This window comes from Pantherophis guttatus, chromosome 4 (genome assembly GCF_059756535.1).
Source record: "Pantherophis guttatus breed Tessera chromosome 4, ASM5975653v1, whole genome shotgun sequence".
Taxonomy (NCBI): Eukaryota; Metazoa; Chordata; class Lepidosauria; order Squamata; family Colubridae; genus Pantherophis; species Pantherophis guttatus.
The window spans coordinates 64,668,873-64,683,958 of NC_142066.1; the positions used below are offsets into that span (position 1 = coordinate 64,668,873).

The 15,086-nt window shown below is 37.9% G+C and overlaps 1 protein-coding gene across 1 annotated transcript in view; it reads left to right on the plus strand.

Annotated features, from left to right (window-relative positions):
• BAG1 (BAG cochaperone 1) overlaps nucleotides 1-15,086 on the plus strand; it is a 53,255-nt gene that overhangs the window by 26,799 nt on the left and 11,370 nt on the right. The window contains exons 4-5 of the mRNA XM_034416342.2: nucleotides 8,521-8,634; nucleotides 9,395-9,502. Coding sequence (XP_034272233.1) covers nucleotides 8,521-8,634; nucleotides 9,395-9,502 — 222 coding nt within the window. The remainder of the gene's footprint in view (nucleotides 1-8,520; nucleotides 8,635-9,394; nucleotides 9,503-15,086) is intronic.

Consider the following 15,086-nt stretch of genomic DNA (forward strand, 5'->3'; position numbering starts at 1 on the left):
TCTCCATTGGTTTATTATTTTTTAAACTTTTACCAGAATTTTTCCAAAGAATCTTTACAGCTTCAAAACAGAATGTTTTTTTTCCTGCTGTGTTATAAGTTATAGGAATGGAGTCTAAAACCTTGGGCTATGTCTTCTTTATTATGTCTAGCCATGTCACAGCAACTTGATGGAAGAAATATTACTCTCATACCGAAAGACGATTCAGATTTAATACAGATAAAGAATTATAGACCAATATACTTATTGAATGCGGACTATAAAATATATGTTTCAATAATAGCAGAGAGATTAAAAAGGTTTTTGAATGTATTTATACATATAGATCAGAATGGATTTTTGCCAAAGAGGCAGTTTAAAAACAATATGAGAATGATTTTGAACACATTGGAGTATTATGAAATACATCCTGGAAACCAAATGGTGTTGATCTTTCTAGACGCACAGAAATCATTTGATAACGTTAATTGGCAGTTTATGTTATTACAATTTAAATTCATGGATTTTGGGGAGAGATTTATTAATATGATCAAAGCAATATACCACAAACAATAAGCTAAGGTGACATGACAGAAAATTTTGATAAAAAAGGCACAAGGCAGGGATGTCCACTGTCCCCCTATTTATATTGATTTTGGAAGTGTTAAATAGAAATATGAGACAAGATGAAGAAATAAAAGGTATGGAAATAAAAAGGGGAAATATAAGTTAAGGGTGGTTGCAGACGATTTGGTTTTTATATTAGAAGATTCACTAGAAACTGGACCGAAGTTAATTAAAGAAAATAGAAGAATATGGTGAAGTTGCAAGACTGAAAATAATTTTAAAAAAAGACAAAAATACTACCGTATTTTTCTGAGTATAAGATGCACCTTCCCCCCCCCCAAAAGGGGGTGAAAATTTAGGTGTGTCTTATACACTGAATGTAGCCCCGCCCACCCACTGGCCCCCACGCTTTGGCTTCTGCCTCCCAGCAGTTTACCTCCTTGCAACAAGCAGCAAGAAGAACAGCTCGTTTCAGCTTCAGCACAGCCTAATTAGCACAAGTTGATTGGATCGGCCTTGGCTCTCAGCTGATTTGCTCTCAGCTGTTTTGTGGACCTCTGCTGCTTGCTGCAAGGAGGTAAATTGCTGGGAGCAGATTTTGTTTTCTTGTGCTAATGAAGCTATGCTGAAAACAAAAATGAAAGTAAAGCAGGCTATTTGCTGTTTGCTGCAATGAGGCAAAATTGCTGAGAGGCAGAGGCAGATTTCTTTTTCTTGTTTTCCTCACCAAAAAAGGTAGGTGCGTCTTATAGTCCGGAGCATCTTATACTCCGAAAAATACGGTACATGAAACTGATGCAACAAATCAAATCATTTTTGGAGAAATGGAAAAACTTGTAATTATCGTTGACGGGAAGAATAGGTTCTATAAAAATGAATATTTTACCAAGACATATTTATTTTTATATTTATTTCAAACAATTCCAATAAAGCTGGGGAAAAATATTTAAGATACATTTGGCTAGGGAAAAAAGTAAGAATAAGCCTGAAACTATTGCAAGATTCTAAAAAAAGAGGGGGCTTTGGGTTGCCAGGTTGGGAATTGTATTACCAGGCCTCGGTACTTTCATGGTGAAAGTATGGATTAATCTGAGGCATAAAAGAATCTTGACTTTAAAGGGACACAACCTTCAATTAGGTTGGCATGCTTTCTTGTGATATAGGAAGAATAAGATACATACCGTATTTTTAGGAGTATAAGACGCACCAGAGTATAAGACGCATCTACCTTTTTTGGTGAGGAAAACTAGAAAAAGAAATCTCCCTCTGCCTCTGAGCAATTTTGCCTCATTTCAGCAAACAGCAAACAGCCTGCTTTACTTTCATTTTCATTTTCAGCATAGCTTGATTAGCACAAGAAAAAAAAATCTGCTCCAGCAATTTACCTCTTTGCAGCAAGCAGCAAAGCCTGCGCAAAACAGCTGAGAGCAAATCAGCTGAGAGCCAAGGCCGATCTAATCAACTTGTGCTAATTAGGCTGTGCTGAAGCTGAAAGGAGCTGTTTTTTCTTGCTGTTTGCTTGCAAGGAGGCAAGTTTGCGTGCTGGGAGGCAGAGGCCAAAGGGTGGGGGCCAGTGAGTGGGCGGGACTACATTCAGTGTATAAGACGCACCTAAATTTTCACCCTAAATTTTCTTCATTCTTCTAAATTTTAGGGGGGGGAAAGGTGCATCTTATACTCCGAAAAATATGGTAGCTATTTTCAAAGTCACTATATTAGAAATGCACTGTTATCAGTATGGGTAAAAATTAAAGAACAACATTATCTGAAAATACCAGTCTGGCTTTCCACAATGGAAGCATTGATACATCCTAATGTTCTCAATATGGAAAAAATTATAAGATATAAAGATATTTTGAATGAAAAGGGGGACTTAAAAACTAAGCAAGAACCAAGTAGTCAAAGGATGGATATAACATGGTGGCCACAAGTGCAGATTCAATCTCGATATGAGAAAGATGCTAAAATGTATGGTTTTAATAAAGAATTAACAGAATTGGACCAGATATTAAGTGGAAAGAATGAAAAATTAATAAAGAAAATACATGCCTATTTATTAAGCATCAAATTGGAAAGCAAGCAAATAAAGGAGACAATGATAGCTTGGGCTAAAAACTTTGGATATGCAATAGAACTGTATAAATGGCAGAAATTGTGTGATAGAAATGTTAAATTAACTACGTCAACTGCGTATAAAGAAAATCTGTATAAAATGTTTTACAGATGGCATTTTTCACCAACAAGATTGGCAAAAATGTTTAAAGACAGGTCTAAATGTTGGAAGTGCAACCAGACACCTGGTTCATATTACCATATGTGGTGGACATGCCCAAAAGCAAAAAAATATTGGACGAAAATACATTCTTGGTTGGAAAAAATGATAAAGCAGCATATAGATTTGAAACCAGAAATATTTTTATTGAGCATCCTGCCAGATAAATATAATAAAAGGAATATATATTTGATTTTACATATATTAACTGCAGCCAGAATTATATTTGCAGAGCAATGGAAAAGCGAAAAGATCCCAAGAGATGAGAGTGTAATAAAAAAAATATTAGAATGTGCAGAAATGGACAGATTAACGCTTAAAATTAAGGAAAAAGAAGGAACTGAATATTTTTTGACATGGGACTTATTTTACCAATGGTTAGATAATAAAAACAGAAGTTAGAAATATGGGGATATAAAAAGGACTAATGTTATAAATGAGATTTGTTAAAGTAGACAAGTAAAATATCATTATTATAGAATTAATATTATTGTGATGAATACTATTGTAAACATTTTGATTATGATTTCCTAAAAATAATTGTACGCAGACAACACGCTGTTTGATTGGAAATGAATTTTTACATGTTATATAATAAAACAAATTAATTTTTTTTAAAAAAAGGATTGGAATCTAAAACCTTGGGCATCTTTTCTTTATTATGTCTAGCCATGTCACAGCAATCCCTTGTAGCTCTCCATTTAATTATGATGATTTTGAAATATCTTCCATACAGAGAAGGGTTAAGATTTATGAGATTTTCAACTTTGTGGTCCAAAAACCTAAGACTTTATGGTCTTAAAGCTCATTAATATTGGCCTTTAAAGTTCTCTGTTACAAAATTTATTAGTTTATCAAAATATAAAATATAAAGAAAATGAAAATAATGAGAAACTAGGGGAGGAAAAAGAGAAAGGGAGCAATTATGGGATAGAGGGGAAAAAAGAAAAAAGGCTTCTGACTTCCAACTTTGTATCACAATAAAAGATAATAAATTACACTCACAATAATACACAATAATAAATACTAGCCATTTCTCATCAGCACAAACCCATCAAATCAGCAAAATAAAAATAAAAATTCCTTTTTTTTATCACAGTCACAAAATCCAGAAGCAATTTGCAAATGGAAACAAGATTAAAAATGTTCTTTCTTAAAATAAAGCAATCAATTTAACCATCTCTACTTTTTTCCCCTTGCTGTGGGAAATACTATATATTTCTGTTTGTACTTATTAACCTTTATAAACTATCATATTAACCAAATTTAATATCTCTTTCAGGTTCTTTAATTTGAAAGGAAAAAAGCCCTTTATTTAAACCCACTTTAAGACTCTTTCTTTGAAAATATTTCTAAAATCAATAAATTTTAGTACATCTTTTTTACATCCTCCTAACATTCATACTTTCAAATTCACTTTCAATAGTATTTTTTAAATTTTAAGAATTACTCAAGCATTGTATATGTATATTTTCAAATCCACTTTATAAACACAAAACTATATTAGAACTTTCTTTCAATTACCTATATCAGATTTGTAAAGAGCCATCCTAACTCCAATTGCTTCATTAAGTTTAAGGCACTCCCTCTCGCTTATCCTCATAGAATAAAATCTTATTCTTCTCTGGTATGTCTATCAAGTTTCTTTTTCTCAAATAATTGTCAACCTTGTTAGTATCCAGGAAGAAAAAATCCCAAACTTGTCCTCTTTGAGAGTTGTGGATTTACTTGGAACTCGTTTCAGTTGTGCTGAACAGTTGTGCTGTTCAGATAATCTATCATCATAATATAGATTGGTGTCATATTTGTATTCCATAGTTGCAATTAAGTCGTTTACATTGTCAGTTTTTTGTGAAATTGCCTCAGTGCTTTGATATGTGATTTTATACATAATTACATCTCTTGCTCTTTTTTATATCATTTATAACATTCATATCTTCCTTTACGACATCCTTAGAACATAATTGGTCTATGACAGAGGTCTGCAACCTTAAAGACTCAGAGCCATTTGGACCCTTTCCCACAGAAAAGACAACACTTGGAGCCACAAAACCTGGGTGGGCGTGGCTAACTCAATGTCACTCCCACCCAATCACATGACCTGCCCCAGCCATGTCTATCCAGGTGTTTTCTGTGGGAAATGGGTCTCTCTCTCTCTCTCTGCCCCCCCTTCTGTTTTTCTCTTTTTTCTTTTCCTCTCCCTTCCTCTCTTTCTTTCTTTCTCTTTCTTTCCCCCCCCCCCCTATCTCTCTCTTTCTTTCTTTCTTTCTTCCTGCTGTCGCCCTTACCTTCTCAGGCTATAGGAGGAGTGACTGGGAGGAAAGGGTGAGGGACGGGGCCAGCCAGCTGACAGGGAGCCACAGCAGGGGAACGAAAGAGCCTCATGAGGCTCTGGGGCCGCACATTGTCAACACCCAGTCTATGAAGCGAATTATTTTCTGTAAAAATATGCTCGTTTTTTTAGCCATTCCTAGCTCCCTCTTGTGGTCAAAGAATAGATTTTTTTTATAAAGCAGTTACTGATTCCTAGTCAATGAGAGTTCATAAAAATCGAAAAGTTTCAGCCACCCACAACAAAGCAGTCCAAAACTACAGATTACTTAAACATAGTAAAATGAAGTCACCTCTTCCTTGTTATAACAATAAAGTCTCAAAAATGGCACAGAGCTTCAAAAAGGAGCAACAGGCTGTGACTTTAAAAAGCCTCTTTTAGCTTATACAAATAATAACCCCATAAATTAAGAAATGAAAGGCACAATTTATTGTCTGTTTGAAAAATAAATTCCAAAATAGTTTCTTTTTCAACATTGAAGTGATAGCAACCTCCTCCCCCCCCCCCACCAGCAGAACAGCTCACCAGTTGCTCCGAAGCACAGCTCCTGAAGCCTCTTGCAGGCTACTACTGAATGGAGGATCTTGTTGGGTGATTCTAGGACTCTCCCTAACCAAGGAGAATCATACAAACTAAAGGAATGCCTGTTCCTTCTGTTATTAAGTTAAAAAAATGGCATGGCAGAGAGACAAACCTCGGGGTAATGACAGGGAGTGGCATTATCCCAGTGAGCATTACCATCTGTCGGCTATGGTCATAGGAAGCCCTTTAATATTGGCCATTAAGGTTGTCTGGATATTTTGTTATTTCAGAGTCTCCAGCTTCAGGCTCAAGGTGTACTTTCTTTCTGTCAATCATATGAGTAAATCCTGAAAAAATGGGAATATTTTGATTAGCAAATATGCAAAAATGGTTTGCAAAATACTATATTAGTACTGTAATATTCAACATTTGTAATAAAATGATTCTGCAATATAATCGCATATTTGCTTCTTAGAAGTAGGATTCGGAAGACACGTCATGAAAAAATTTTTCCCATCTTTCTTGGGCATAAATATAATTTAACTTATTATAGCATCAGTAATCAAGCAGAGGTTGTACTAAAAACCTTAGATTTTGATAGTTGGAGATTGTTAACTATAACCTAGCTATAGGTAAATATATACAGTTGCAAGAAAAAGTATGTGAACCTCTTGGGATTACGTGGAGTTTTGCATGAATTGGTCATAAAATGTGCTCTGAACTTCATCTAAGTCACAACAATAGAAAAACACAGTCTGCTTAAAATAATACTACACAAACATTAGATGTTGCCATGGTTTAATTGAACATAACATGTAAACATTCACAGTGCAGGGAGGAAAAAGTATGTGAACCTTTGGACTTAATAACTGGTTGACCCTCCTTTGGCAGCAATAACCTCAACCAAACGTTTCCTGTAGTTGCAGATCAGACCTGCACAACGATCTGGAGTAATTTTGGACCACTCCTCTTCACAAAACTGTTTCAGTGTAGCAATATTCTTGGGATGTCTGGTGTGAATTGCTCTCTTAAGGTCATACGACAGCATTTCAATCGGGTTGAGGTCAGGACTCTGACTGGGCCACTCCAGAAGGCATATTCTGTGCTGTTGAAGCCATTTTTTTGTTGAATTACTTGTATGCTTTGGGTCATTGTCCTGTTTTGTTTTGTTTTTAATTTGATTTATATGCCCTTCTCCGGAGGCTCAGGATGGCTTACAATGCGTTAAGCAATAGCCTTCATACTTTTGTATATTTATACAAAGTCAGCTTATTGCCCCCACAAACTGGGTCCTCATTTAACCTACCTTAGAAAGGATGGAAGGCTGAGTCAACCTTGAGCCTGGTAAGATTCGAACCTGCAGTAATTGCAGGCAGCTGTGTTAATAACAGGGTGCTTTAAACCACTGTACTACCAAGGCTCCTTTTGTATCACCCATCCTCCGCGGAGCTTAAATTGGCGGACAGATGGCCGTACGTTTTCCTGAAAAATGTCTTGATAAACTCTGGAATTCATTTTCCCATCAATGACAACAATCCGTCCAGGTCCTGAGGCAGCAAAGCAGCCCCAAACCATGATGCTCCCTCCGCCATGTTTTACAGTGGGGATGAGGTTTTGATGTTGGTGTGCTGTGCCTTTTTTTCTCCACACATAGTGTTGTGTGTTCTTCCCAAACAACTCAATTTTGGTTTCATCTGTCCACAGTATATTTTGCCAGTAGTGTTGTGGAACATCCAGGTGCTCTTTTGCAAACTTCAAACGTGCTGCAATATTTTTTTTGGACAGCAATGGCTTCCTCCGTGGTGTCCTCCCATGTACTCCATTCTTGTTTAATGTTTTTCTTATTGTAGATGTGTCAACAAAAATGTTAGCATGTGCTAGAGATTTCTGTAGGTCTTTAGCTGACACTCTAGGATTCTTCTTTACCTCATGAAGCATTCTGCACTGTGCTCTTGCAGTCATTTTTACAGGACGACCACGCCTAGGAAGAGTAGCAACAGTGCTAAACTTTCTCCATTTGTAGACAGTCTGTCTTACCGTGGACACATGAACATCAAGGCTTTTGGAGATACTTTTGTAACCCTTTCCAGCTTCATGCAAGTCAACAATTCTTGATCGTAGGTCTTCTGAGAGCTCTTTTCTGTGAGGCATGGTTCACATCAGACAGTGCTTCTTGAAACCAGTAAACCCAAAACAGGTGTGTGTTTTTAAAGGGCAGGACAGCTGTCAGCAGCACAACCAATATCATCACACTGATTGGAGTCAAGGTTGGCTCACTCCTGGCTCCAATTAGCTATTGGAGAAGTCATTAGGCTAGGGGCTCACATACTTTTTCCTCCCTGCACTGTGAATGTTTACATGTTATGTTCAATTAAACCATGGCAACATCTAATGTTTGTGTAGTATTATTTTAAGCAGACTGTGTTTTTTAAGCAGACTGTGTTTTTCTACTGTTGTGACTTAGATGAAGTTCAGAGCACATTTTATGACCAATTCATGCAAAACTCCACATAATCCCAAGGGATTCACATACTTTTTCTTGCAACTGTATCAATTTGAAGCCAGAAAATTTAGTTTAGCATCTCATTTTTCCCATAGACTGCAGAGCAGTTACACTAACCATAACATTAGGCATCAGTTTAAGGCCAAATAGAATAGGATGTACTTATGCCACATAATTTCTTGCTCATTGTATGTTTTACTGTAAATTTGGTTGTGATTTATGGCTGACATTCAGTTGTTCCTTTATATATTGTTCTGTGATTATAATATGTTTACCTTTTATTTGAATGCATCCACCCCAGCAAACCAGGTACTTCATGATAGTAATGTTCTCTTGTCTTAACAGAACAGTCCTGAAGAGGAGACTGAATTAAAGAAATTAAAAGTTTTGGAGAAATCAGTGGAACAGCTTGCTAAAAAAATAGATGAAGTAAATAAAGATCTTAGAGAGATTCAGAAAGTAAGTTATTTTACATTTCAATAGTTAATATGTATTTGTAAAAGTCAGGTCTATATTTGTCAGTTTAGAATCTGACAAAATCTAGCAAAATGCGTGGTCAAAGGTATCTATATGAATATGAATATGAATTTTCTTGAATGATTGCTATATAATATGTAGGCTCTGGAGGTATGATTCTGAGATGTGTGTAAATGTAACACAGATCATGCATATTTTACTCTAGAATTGTGATAGATTTATTATAATTGAGATTTTGGAAGGCACTCTCTGTGAGGGAAGAGTGATATGACTTTGTCTATGAGTGTTGTTAATATTATGATAGAGCCTAGATCTGAAAGTAACCCATCCAATTAATGATGTGGACATGTAAGAGGATGTGTGATCTGTACATGTGATATTGGAGAAGGGCTGGATAGATTCAGAGTTCAGATAGAAGACAGCCAGCTTGTACAGCAATAAGGAGAGAAGAAAATATGAGAGAATAGACGTCTGCATATAAAGGAAGTTTGAATATGTGATGTTGATGAACAAATGAAAGTGAATGGTGTATCCAAGCTTACTGATGTATATTAGTAAATTTCATTTATATTCATATGAGTTAGTGCTTGTCTGCATAGAAAGTTGGCCTTTTGTATACATGGAATTAGTTACAGAAGTATGGATATTATAGGAACATAGCTCTTACAGCTGTTATAATAAAAATGCCTATTCCAATGAAGTTATGAATAAGCATAATGTAAACAGTGTATTTTTCATATAGGATTTTCTTGCAAAGAATAATCAAACTGAAGCTCTTAGTCAGTTGGATAAGCGGATAAAGGGAACTGCTGAGCAGTTTATGAAAATTCTGGAACAAATAGATGCTATTGTAAGTAAATAATGACAACATATTGTGGTTAACTGAAAGAAATCTCAGTTCTTTAATTTTAAATGATGTTGACCTCAGAGTTATTAAGCGTGATTAATCATAATAGTCAACATAAATTAATCTATAATCATCACTATAGTGATATAATACCTTGTCACAGAGCTTAACAACCTTCAGTGGTCTAAGTACCCAACAAAATCTCCTGAATCGGTAAAAAAGATTTTTAAATCCACAAGATTTTCTGAAATTTATATCAAGTTTTGCAGAATGTCAAATTCTCATGAGAGTTTGGCCATTTTATTTTATTTTATTTTCAATTGAATTCTTGGTGCTTATGGACATGATTTTGGAAGATAAGCCATGGCTTCATAGGTGTCTTGTAACCAAATCTTAATCTTTTAAATCATTGGTAGTAAAATCTCCCTTTTGAGAAAACGACATTTATTAGTTAAGTTTACTGTTAGCCATTTTTAATGCAGACTGTCAAGCCCTCAGAGGCTGGAAAGCTCAGAAAACAAGAATCCCTTGGATTTCTGGAAATATATTTATTGCTGGTAGTATAACTTTACGGAATTTTGAAAGCTAACCAAAATAATACTCCTACATACAATTGTAACTAGAGTGAGTTTCTTTTTTCCTTTTCCCTAGACTCAAACATCTTTTCTATAATAGCCTTGTTTCTTACCTAAACTGTTTCGTTTCTCCCTCTCTGTTGCCAAACTCTGTATCTCAGGAATTCATAGTCATCATGATTGCCATGGATCTATCCCAAGACATCCATGACCATATGGTCGAACTCCAGATATAACCTTCATGTTGGATCAATGGCAAGGTGACCTGGTGGGGGACCTGTCAATATCCCCTTTGTCATGATCAGACCATGTCCTGGTGATCTTGAGATTCTCTTACACTGCCCCCCACTGTGGGGAGCACTAGACTTATGTCATCTGTCTCAGTGACTGATTAATCTGCTTGAGTTCCAAAAAGAGCTGGGGGAGATCCCGCAGACACTGCAGTATGTTCCTTTGGAAGTTTTGGCTGCAACCTGGAATCAAATAATGCCTGAAGCCCTGAACAGAATTCCATTTGACATGCCCAGGGAATGAATTTACCCTATTAGATGGGAGCAGTTTGAGGAAGTAGATAGGATCTTTGGGGCTGTTTGTGCAACTACTTGCTTATTTGATCTCTGTCCCTCCTGATTACTCAAAACTCCCAGAACAGTTACTTCTGGGTGAGGCAAACCAGGGTTGCTATTCAGCAGATTCTGACAGGTTCTGGAGAACCGGTAACGGAAATTTTGAGTAGTTCAGAGAACCGGCAAATACCACCTCTGGCTGGCCCCAGAGTGGAATGGGAATGGAGATTTTGCAGTATCCTTCCCCTGCCATGCCTACCAAGCCACGCCCACAGAACTGGTAGTAAAAAAAATTGAATTCCATCACTGGTGCAAGCAATGATTTAAAGCAACACTCAGAAGGGTGAATTCCTGACATTTTTTAAGGAATCCATGGTCTGCCCTTCCCTTAAGAAGCCATTATTTGAGTCCACTGTACTGGACAGTTGTCATCCAGTTTTCCACCTTCACTTTCTAGAGAAAGTGTTGGAAAAAGTGATTGCATTGCAGCTCCAGAGGGTCTTGGATGACATGGATTACCTTCCTTCCTTTCAGTTAGGTTTCAGGCCTGATCATATGACAGAAACAACATTGTCACACTAGTTGATGATCTCTGGTGACAGTAGAATAGAGGTAATCCATCCATTCTTGCTCTCCTTGACCTCTCTGTAAATTTCGATTGCATCAATCATGGTATCCTTTTGGACCAGCTGCCAAACTTGGGTCTGGGCAGTTAGTTAGTTTTTAGTTTGTGTTAGTTTTTTTTCCCGTTACCAGTTACAATCTGTGTTAATAGGCTGCTTCTATATAGGGGTTCTGCAGGGCATGGTATTCTCTCCACTCCTTTTTAGCATCGGCATGAAACTGCTGGGTGAGATCACCCAACACTATGGGATGAAATATCATCAATGTGCTGATGATACTCAGCTTTACATCTTCACCCCTGGTGACCAAAGGGCAGCTTTCACAGTATCTGATGGCTGAGGGGCCTGATTGGGAGACAACAGATTTCAGCCCTGGTAAAATAGAGTGCTGTAGATACTGTATATGGAGCCTTAGGATCCATACGTTTATTATATTTAGTTTGGATAGGGTGGCACTACCCCAGATTGTCCCAGTGCACAGCTGAGGGGTTCTTCTAAATTCATGACTCCTGCTGAAAGAACAGAGGCAATCATAGGTAGGAGAGCCTTTGCATATCTGTTTTGCACCAATTATATCCTTTTCTGGATTGTGAGATCCTGCCCTCAGTCACTTACCCCTTGATCCTCTCCTGCTTGGATTATTACAATGTGCTGTACTTGGGGCCACTCTTGAAAGTGTATTTGGAAGGTATGACTGGTCAAAAAGCACAGCACAGGCAGTTTTGGATGCTCCTAGGATGACATATGTAACACCACTGTTATGTGAGCTGCATTGGCTGCCAATGTGTTTGCGGATGCAATTCAAGGTGTTGGTTACTATCTTTAAAACCCTTTATGGCATGGCTCTCAGATTCCTATGGAACTGTCTTTCCACCATGGGATCAGCCCGCTGAACTCGTGCTGTGGAAAGGACCTACTGCAGATTCCATCAGCCAAGGATTTCAGCTTGTGTGATTCAGGAGAAGAACCTTTTCTGCCATGGCTTTCGCCCTTTGGAACTTCTTACCACCTCCTCTCTTTTATCATTCAGAAAAAGCCTTAAAACCTGACAATGCTGGCTGGCATGGGGTCAGGAGGGAGAAGCTGTTTGCTGGAGGTGGTTAGTGCATTAACAAAGAAGGTACCTCCCCCTCACCTTCAAGCTTATGTTTTTAGTTTGTTTTAATTTTTCTAATTTTAATCTCTTTTCCTATTCATAATTGTTTGGATATTTGTGTATTTTATCTTACTATAAGATGCTCAGTGTCACTTCAAATTGCAAGATGGGCACAAATAAAGGTCTGGGACAGTGATGAAATGTAAAATTTGTTACTACTGGTTCTCTGGGCGTTGCTTGGGGGTGGGGGTAATGTGACTGGGTGGGTGTGGTCATTTTTTTTTTTTTACTTTTAAAACCATTTTTTCTACAACCTCTTTAGCCGAAGAGGTTGTTAAAAAATGCTTTTAAAAGCCTCTGACGATCCCAGCTAAGTAGCCTGATCGGCAGAGGCTTTTTTTCTTTTAAAAGCCTCTGACGATCCCAGCTGAGCCGTGTGATCATCAGAAGCTTTTTTTTTTTACTTTTAAAAGTATTTTTTCAGCGGAAGAGGTTGTAGAAAAAATGCTTTTAAAAATTAAAAAAAGCCTCTGATGATTGCACGGCTCAGCTGGGCATGGGGGGTGGGGCAGGGATTTTTGCTACCGGTTCTCTGAACCACCCGCCTCCATCGCTACTGGATTGGGCGATCAGGTCCGAACCGGGAGCATTTCACCCCTGGTCTGGGAAATTCTTCACTGCCAATGGACCTTGCCCATTTCACCCTGGATTTTCCAGCATGACTGACCCACCACTCTTTGTGTACAGTTGTGTGTGAATTTAATGCCCGAAATATGGGGATACCACTGTTAGCAAAAAGTCTGACATCCCCTCCTCACGCTATCCAAAAGCTGCTGTCAAAGCTCCCCCCACGCTATCCAAACACTGCTGACAAAGCCTCTCTGTCCCCCCCATGCTGTCCAAATGCTACTGCAAAGCCTTTCTGTCACCCCTTCCCCTCGCCACCCAAAACTGGCAAATGTGACACTGCAGACCTCAGCACCCGCTATACCACCAGTTATTTCCAACCCCAGTCCTGTTAATGCCCCCTCTGCTTCTCCTCATCAGGCGTGTGACAAAAGTGCGCTAGAAGCACACCAGAGGCGCATTTAATCATCTGGGGAGGCAATTGGCTGTGAAAATTTGGGTCACAATGCATTAACCATAATTAGGCAACCTTGGAGAAGCAGCAGAAAAGTTCTGCTGGTGGTATGTCACCAGTGGAAGACCAACTGTAAACAAAGGGCCATGGTGAGTCAACCATGTTGGAAAATCTGGGGTGAAATGGGCAGAGTCATGTGGCCATGTAGAATTGTTTCATTCCGGCAAATAAATTTCATAATAGTACTGCATTATTAATTTTAAATAAAGCTTTGACTCCATTTTCAGAGAACAGTTGTGAAAAAAATAATTTGAAGCATCCATTGATATTGATAGACTTCTGCTATCTTCATTCATTAAAATGTTGTTTAATAACACACCTTATACTCAAAAAACAATTTAAGCAATTGATTGCTCTTAAGAAGAGACACGATACAAGGTCCTCCTGGGAACAGCTTATTGAGGCAGCAAAGCAAAAGAACTCTTTTCTAGTCTGGCGTCTAATAGCTAGTCACTTTCACAGAATTCATACCCCACTAGAGGTTCATATACCTCTTACAATCTGGGAACTTCACTTTTGGAGAATGTATGAAGACACACATACCCCAGCGAGAATATAAGGTATACAAGGATTTACCTGAACGGCCCCCAGTTTCAGAGTCTGAAATTAAATCTCTCATTGGCCAATTCAGGACTGGGAAGGCCCCAGGAGTTGACTTCATTTCCGCTGAATTATTAAAGAACAATTTGGAGTGGTGGATACCAGTTCTGGCAGCGCTATTCACTTATATCAACACTGGCTATGTCCCAGAAGATTGGGCTTTGGCAATTGTCCCAATTTTTAAAAAGGGAAAGAGAGATGACCCTGCCAATTACAGAACCAATAAATCTGCTAAATATAATCCACAAACTCTACACCAAATACCTCCAAGAGAAATTAAAGGAATGGAGAACTTGATCGCTGAAGAGCAAGCTGGGTTTAGAGCGGGGAGAGGCACCATAGATCAGTATTTTTCAAATGATTGAAAAATATGTATCAAATAGATCTATATCATTATACACTGGTTTTATAGGCAGCCTTTGATATGGTTACCAGGACTAAGCTATGGGAGAAGCTGGAAGCTGCTTCAATTGACCATAGGTTTTCTTCATCTGTTATGTGATTTACATACTAACATATCTCTCAAGGTGAGGTGTAATATGCAAGGGTCCCTCTCGAAGTCAGTTAAAACTCAAAAGGGGATTAAACAGGGGTGCATTTTGGCCCCCTTGCTTTTCAACTTCTATATAAACAACATGGTTAAATGGTTAAATAAACCAAATTAACCCCCTCCCTAAAATAGGTGATTGAAGCATTGTCCTGCTGCTCAATGCAGATGACACTGATTCTACAGGACACCAGTAGGCCTTAAAAGAGCCCTGCTATCCCTCATCCAGTATTGTAATTAAAATAAACTGGACATAAATTACAAATTTGCAAAAAGCCAAAACTCTATTCATGGAATCTCTCTATTCATGGCCATAATATAGAGCAGGTAACCACCTTCAAATATCTCAATACTCAAGTTGGACTACGACCAGGCAAAACAAACCTTGAGACAAAGGGTAAGAGGACATTGAAAAGCAAATGCTCTTAGGGAAAGCTCC